The sequence below is a fragment of the Cynara cardunculus genome, unplaced genomic scaffold, assembly GCF_001531365.2.
Source record: "Cynara cardunculus var. scolymus isolate 2C unplaced genomic scaffold, CcrdV1 Un_Scaffold_363, whole genome shotgun sequence".
NCBI classification, from domain to species: Eukaryota; Viridiplantae; Streptophyta; class Magnoliopsida; order Asterales; family Asteraceae; genus Cynara; species Cynara cardunculus.
Genome location: NW_020200575.1, coordinates 63361 through 71249, shown reverse-complemented (window position 1 = coordinate 71249; position 7889 = coordinate 63361). Strand labels below are relative to the sequence as shown.

The following is a 7889-nucleotide window of genomic DNA, read 5'->3' as shown; positions in this document are numbered from 1 at the left end:
CAGCGAGGGATTAGCGAGGGATTTAGTTTTTTGGGATTTCCCTCGCTGATCCCTCGCTGATCTGCGAGGGATATTTTCCCTCGCTGATGTTCGTCGCTGATACCTGTTTTTCTAGTAGTGAACACAATGGTATCACAATGCATCCTATATATGTTTGGGTATCACATTGTGTCTTTTGTTTAACAGGGTCAATATTTTTAGGTATCACAGTGGTATCACCGGAGTACGGTGGCCGGAGGACGGATGACGGAGGACGGGGGACGGGGAGAAAAGAGAGGAGAGATATGATAGATGAGAGAAAATACCTAAAATATCCTTACATTAAAATTTTAATTCAAAATTTCCTAATTTATCTATTGGTTTGTCGTTGAGATTAGATATCACGGTTACCACAAACTAGTCAGTTCTCTCTTGAATGAGCCCCATATATATATATATATATATATATATATATATATATGTACTAGAAGAGTACTCTCGCAATGCAGCGAAATAAATCTCCATTTTAATGTTTAGTTTTAATTCTTTATCTCTATCAATATAATATGATTTTATGTGTTTTTGAGAAAACGATAATGTTTTTATTTTTGAATGAAATATAAATTTGAAGATAGCATAAAAAAGTTTAAAAAATAAAATCAATATTAGTATCAAATTAACTATTTAATAGTTCTCGTTTTTTTGGTATAACTTCTTTAATTCGATTTTTTATTATAATTTAATTTATGTCTAATAACAAAGTAATTTATTTTAGGTTTAATAATATAATTTTTATTAAAGATAATAATTAAAAATTCCGTTGGAAGCTCAATGATTATCTTAATTATATTTTAGATTTTCTATATTTAAAATAAATGTTTATCCTATATTTGATTATGTTTATCCGCAACTAGTTACACGAATTCAAACATAGAGCTTTAATAAGTTGTACTTACGCACAATTTACTTGTAATCTTGAATTTTAAGTAATATGCATCAATAAATAGTATTTCATGTATAAAAAATGGTTTTTAAGAGTTTTTATCAAATGCTTTATAATATAATATAGATATATGTATGTATGTGTATATATTATCTTATATTTTGACAAAGTTTTTTGCAATCCTTTTCTTTTCCTATTATATCAACCAAACATTTTGATTTTATGGGTCTTCGTTGTTGGTCGATTTGTCAAAGTTTTTTTTATAGTCGTTATTTTTAAATACACGATATTTATATATAATTAATAAATAAATTCATATATTCTATTTATTTTTAATAAGATTTAAAACGATATCACTAAACCAAATACCTTCTGGTTCATAATAATCTTCTCTCCAAAAACTAAAACTAATTATATTTTATCTTCAAAAAGTTTATTTTTATAATAAAAATTTACAATTTTATTTTATTTTTTTCATTCGTTGTAAAAATTCACATCTGATTTTCTAATTCCGTACATCAATAATGTTATTTATTTTATTGATAATGTGATAAACTTTTATTCTAATAATACGAAAAATACCCCATAAATTCTAATTTATTTTATTTAATGACAAATAATATTAACTTTTTATTTTTTATTACGATAAAAATTTATATTTTATTGTACCCTGAATTGAAAAGAAAAAAAAAAGGCTGGAGCTTATAATTGGTCCAAATCATTTCATTTGGAATGGATAGAAATAATTCGTATTAGATTGAGCTACCAACATTTTTAAATTTTTTTATTAATATTAATAAAATAATGGAGTAAATTACACTTTTGGTCCATGCTGTTGTTACTTCCTATCAACTCTAGTCCTTCTTTTATTACAATTTTGATCCTCGTGATTGTTATTTTGCTTCAATTTGGTCCATGTGTTTAACGGTTGTTAACAAAGACAGTTAACTTAATGACATTTTGCTATTTTTTGTAATTTATTTTAATTTTCTATTAACAACCTAAACAAAAATATTCTATTTTACATGATTATATTACGTATACCCACCTTACCCTTTCCTTCCCCTATGGTAGACCTCGGTGGCTACCATAGGTTCATCGGTCTCGTCACTTATTCATCCCCTTCTCCAGTCCTTCTTAACTCCAACCTTCTCCCTAGATTTGGGTTTTTTAGTAGTCAAACATCATTTTTTTTACTTCCCTTTATCCTTACACAAGGTCCTCTTATTATTATCTCATAGTTATGTCCTCGACTACAACCTATATTCCTACTAATGTGATCCCCATTACTGCATACCATTCCCATTCTCATTCCTATTTCTTCTTGCACCCATGTCTTTTTTACGCCCATTCTCCTTGTACGCACACCATTTTCGGCACCCTCTTCCTTTTTCACACACAAATAACTTCCTTTCATGTTGTACACACACACATACACCCCATATTAAAGCAAACCTCAAATAACTCCATAAATTGAATAATCAAAAAGAAAAAGAATGAACCCAAGTTCTTTGTATGTTCTATTGTGGTCTTCATTTCCAACTAAATACAACAAAAGGAGATCTACAATGGTGGTTCTACATCAAGGTTCTACATGAGAAAGACGTGGCGTGGTGGGCATGCCTCAAGTCTTATGAGTTATGGCGATGCCATGATGTTTTCCAAGGTGTGTCCCAAAGGTGGCATATGCATACGTATATGTATGTAGTGTATATATAATCACTTAGGCATGGCAACGGGGAGGGGATGGGGCGGGTTTTGTAATCCCCGGCTCCGGTTTGTAGAACTTCCCCTGGCCTGAAAAAATACGTCTATTCCTCCCTAATTTCATTTCATCTTCCTCTAACAGACCCTCTACATTACATGAAATGGAATCGATTCTCACTCTATGGAATGAAGCTTAATTCGTTGGAAGAAACTCACTGGAATGAAGCTCGATCTGCTCCTTACTCTCCCCATCTCTCGCTTATGTGTCAGATTCAACGTTTCCCTTCCAGTGCCTCTTGTGCTATCGTCGGTCTTCCAGTGACTACCATCGCCAATGTCATCTTTTGATTTTCGTCGCGTCATCTTCCTCGTTGCCATCATCGGTCTTCTTTTTATATTCAAGCTTTCTCGTGCCTCCTCAATGATTTTGAATGAATTTGGTGAAGATTCGCTTTTGGATGTTCCTCCTTACTCATTCAAAATCCAGATTGTCTCCTTCATTTGGGTGTTCTTTTATTTAGGGTTCATAGATTTAATTCTTTTGATTTGATTTGTCTCTTTCATTTGGGTGTTCTTTTATTTAGGGTTCATAGATCTAATTTGTCTCCTTCATTTGGGTGTTCTTTTATTTAGGGTTCATATATTTGATGCTTTTGATTTTTGGCATTAGGTCTGGAAAAAAAGTAAGAAAACCCAGATTGTCTCCTTCGCTGGGTCTATGGAAAAAACCCAAGCCAGGTAGATTGGATGGACATTAAGGGGTAAAATAGTCGTTTTTGTCATTTAGACTGATTATTCAAGACAACAACCGAACAACAACTTATATGTTATCATTCAGACAACTTTATCCATACAAGTCTTAATGAAAAACAAACCGAACATCCCCTAATTCCATTTCTCACTGGAACCCAATCCACCTTTCTAATATATATATATATATATACACACACACACATACAATATTAAATATAACAATAACATTCTGTTTAATTTAAAAAAAAAGTAAATATTCGGCAAGAATACCAAAACGCTTATGAGTTAGCCGACCTTATTAACGACCGTTAGTCACAAAATACCAACCATGTTGATACAATATATACGTTAGTTTAAATTATGGACTAGACTTGATAGTAGTGAAAACACAAGGGTAAAAAGTGTAGTTTACTTTAAAATAATAAGATTAAAAACATTATTTTATTTTTCTAGAATAAAAAAATTTATTGTGGCAATAAATGTGTCATCACCAATCAATGATCCAAAAAGTTTGACCATGGAAGCAAGTCAAATTAAATCACTTCTCCACTTAAATACTCCTAAACTACGAAACGTATCGATGCTCACCATATTTAAATTCAAAAGCTTTGCAAATTTCCAAATAATTCGCTCAGATTCCATTGACAGTTGTGTTGATTAAGGAAAGGAATCGAATTGAAGAAGAAGAGCAGCAGAAGCACAAACGTACGGTTTGGTTTATTCTTCTCTGTTCTTCATTTCACGTTTCCTTGTTCTTTTTCCTGATTAACAACCTTTTTTTCTGCATGATCAATCGATTAATCGTTCGCGTTTATTGGTGAGTTTAAGCTCAATATCAATCAAATTAATGTTTCTTATTTGTTTTGGTTTCTACAGTTCCAAGTTCTCTTGTATTTCTGATAGTTTACTCTACGGAATCGAATGCGGTTTTGTTTTAATTGTTCGTATTATTGTTATTTGAGTGTTTGTTTTCTGTGTTGGAATTAGAAGACGCAGGTTTGAGAATAATGTTTTGATCGTGAATAGTTTTGTGATTTTGGATGAGATTGAGAAGTATTATTCTGTAACTGCATATGTCGATTTTCAGTATTAAAAGTTAGTAAGATCAATATAGTTTGAATGATGAAATCCTCCTTTCATCTGAAAAGAAACTCCATTTTTGATCTTAAACATTCCAATATTGTGGTTTCCCAATTCAAATTTGCATAACATTTGCAGTTCCCAGTTAACTGATTTTCATCAGGGTTGTATTAATTTTCTTGTTATGATTTAGGTTTGGATGAAACTTGTAATCCTTTGATCACATTAGTTGGGGACATGAGGGATCAAATCCACCATATTTAGAAGCATAATGTGTTCTTAGGTGTAAAACTTGCACTTTTTAAGTTTTAACTGAATTGCAAATCTTGATTACAACTCTATTGATTTGTGGGCCAAGATAAAGCTGGGAAAAGAAAGCACATGAGGTTTCTATTTTGCAGGTTCAATGAAGTTCTCGTAGATCCTAAGTTGACTGCATTTAGGGTTCTAATTTCTATAGCAATTATGAATGAAGTCAAACGTTATACATTTTGTGCACTTTCGTTTTTGAATTCTCTTGTTATTTATCTGTTCACATATCATGATAGCAGGTTGGTTTCGATTCTTTGAAGACTTTGATGGCAGACAAGCAATTAAACTTTAATCGGCCACTTCTTTCTGTTCGACGTTTCTCATCACCAGTTGCATCAGAGAAGGATTCCAGAAGGAAAAACGAAAGTTCCCTCCCTGAAAAACCTCCAATTCCATCTTATAAACCCGAATCACATTCAGGCTCACTGAGAAACCCCGGAAGTGTCCCTTTTGTATGGGAACACAGTCCAGGAAGACCGAAAGATGAAGCAAAAACACAAAAAAATCCCAAGGAAAGGCCTCCTGTTGTTCCAAAGCTGCCTCCAGGTAGAATTTTGAAACATAAAAAACAAGATTTAGATAAAAAGACCGAAGATTCCAATGCGAAAAAGGGTCCCAGAAAGAACTCTTTAGGTTCACAGAGTGAAGAAAAGTTAACTAAATTTGAGAGTCCAAAAGGGACAAAGAAAGTGAGGTCTGATGCAAGGCCTGATGATGAGGATGGTAACAGTGAAATATATATGGAATCAGATGTTAAACAATCTGGGATTCATTTTTTGCCATCTGCAAAGGCAATGAGTTCAGAAATGACTACAGAGAAGCCATTAGAAGTGAAGAAGGTAGTAAATAGGGAGAATGAGAAACCACAACTTAGCTATGGTCCTAATTTTTTACAGTTCACTGCTGATGATAGTGAAGAAGATAGCGATTTTGATTATGATGATCACGAAAATATGTCATATAAGGTTTGTGGATTGCTTCCACATTTTTGCTTAAAGGGTTCTATAGGTCTTCTAAATCCAGTTCCAGGATTGAGTGTGAGGACCAGATTGCCAATATCTTCTGCTAATAAAAATCGTGATCGCTCCTCTTCTGTTAGCTCTCAGGTAAATATCTATTTACAGGGTTTTGTTAAATTTTTGCAGTTATTTTTAGTTGACTATGATTCATTTTGACTTCAAATCCTTACATGTTATTAGCCTGCTAGAGTGGCTGTATATGAGCACAAATCATCAGTCAATCACCAAGAAGATCAGATGGTTTTGAAGAATGAGTCCGCTGAAGCTACCAACCAGAAAAAGTTCCAAAAGCTAGAAGGATCAGGATTATATGATCGCTTACAGGATCGTGGGGTTTCATATAATCTCACCGCATCATCCCCACTTCCCGTTTCTGAAAGAGAGGACGGAAACTTCCAGAAGAAAGGGCTAGTTAGCTTCAAGGAATTACTACTAGCTGAAAAGAATGAAAAGGAATCAGACTGTCAACAACCTGCAATGGAGAAGACTCTTTACGTTGATACCATACATAAGGTGGAAACTGCCAAATCCAGTTCACATTCATCAAGTCCAAAGGGGAAATCCAACTTCGATGAAACTGATGTGGGTACTTTTGAAATTTCTGATATTCCCACCAAGTCATTGCAGTTAGATTTGGTTGCTGATAAACCGAAACAGGATAAAGAAATGAAAACACAAATGGGCTTCTGCAAAGATCTGAAAGTTTCTAGACAAAGCGGATTGGAGTTGCCTGCTACTCCACCTTTACCAAAATCTCCATCAGATTCTTGGCTTTGGCGTACGTTGCCTTCTGTGTCATCAAAAACTGCATCTTTACGGTCAAATCCTAAATACTCATCTCCCAAAATAGCAGCAAGATTGGATAAAAACGTTCAATTGCGACATCCTCAGGTAAACTGATCAACTTATTTAACTTCAAGTAAATTGTTCAATGAGCAATGAACTAAAATGCACATATTTTCTACATTTTTTCAGGGACTATTGCTTCCTATACCAGAAACTTTGTAAGTTTCTCGGTTTTGCATATTCAGAAAACCACTTGGGTGATGAGCATTGCAACTATTACTAAGATTATACCTTTGTGATTAAAGGTTATTGGTCATGTTCCAAAACACATGAAGCCAAGAAGCATTGGTGCACTTGCCCAACTGGTTTAGAGGGGTTATGAATGCATGCTCTTCTTATTGGTTATGATTCTTTTTGGTGCCCATACCACACTTTAGCCTTGTAATTAAAAGTGAATAATAAAGAAAAGTTCATTGTAGGTTTATATGAAATAAAAAAGAAAAAGTTCTCTTTTTATATGGTGCATTAACTGGTTACTTGGGGGTAGAGGTCAAATCTATGTACATACCATCTCCCTAGACCTATCTCCGGGTGAGACATAATGGGTTCGTTTGGTTTGTTTTCTGCTCACAATTTTGCACAAATTGAGGGTTTTTATGGAAACAACCACTCTATCCTTTAGAACAATTACATGTATGTGTACATCTCACTTCTCCGACCCTACTTTCACATAAGATATATTGAGATATGAAAAGGGTTTTGAAAAAGAAAGTGGCATAAACTGGTCTGTAAAGATGTCTGTATATATATGTCCATATGATGTGTTGATGATTGGAAAGCATGTGGGCACCCTTAACACGAGAGGGGAAAACTTTACACAATTCTTCACCACATCTCAGTTGGAGGAATTCAGCTTTATGTTATGCTTTGTTTCCTTTATCTTGTTTTAGTTGAATAAAGCTTTTGTATAATGGTCCCTATTTAATATACTACAACTCCTAAGTGTAAAGTACATATTGTTCAAGTATAATAAATGTGAAAGTAGACAAGCTTCTAATTAAGGGCTGTTTGGCAGTTGCTGAATGGTTTAGTACAAAATGATTAAGAGGCTCTCATGATATAGTGCAAAATGAAATATAATTGTTTACAATGAAATTAGGGCGCTGAATGGTTAAGAGAGACCCATGATACAAAATAATTCAGAGGGTTTTAGAACCATTAAGAGGCAGACTGTTTTTTTTTTGTCAAACAAGATTTACCTCTTAACGATTCAAAGGCTGCTTCTTAATGGAACTATTAAGAGGTAAATA

The 7889-nt window shown here is 33.5% G+C and overlaps 1 protein-coding gene across 3 annotated transcripts; it reads left to right on the top strand.

Moving 5' to 3' along the window:
• The first annotated feature begins 3953 nt into the window (after positions 1 to 3953).
• LOC112501654 lies at positions 3954 to 7327 on the top strand. Of its 3 annotated transcripts, none has more exons than XM_025105347.1 (4): positions 3954 to 4087; positions 5014 to 5880; positions 5974 to 6684; positions 6769 to 7326. In XM_025105347.1, the coding sequence occupies exons 2-4, from the start codon at positions 5041 to 5043 to the stop codon at positions 6799 to 6801; spliced, it is 1584 nt and encodes a 527-aa protein (XP_024961115.1). In that variant the 5' UTR covers positions 3954 to 4087; positions 5014 to 5040; the 3' UTR covers positions 6802 to 7326. The 3 variants fall into 3 exon arrangements, with proteins under 3 accessions (XP_024961115.1, XP_024961117.1, XP_024961116.1); XM_025105349.1 differs by having other exon boundaries at positions 3964 to 4087; positions 5011 to 5880; positions 6769 to 7327; XM_025105348.1 differs by having other exon boundaries at positions 3964 to 4199; positions 5011 to 5880; positions 6769 to 7327.
• The last annotated feature ends 562 nt before the right edge of the window (positions 7328 to 7889 follow it).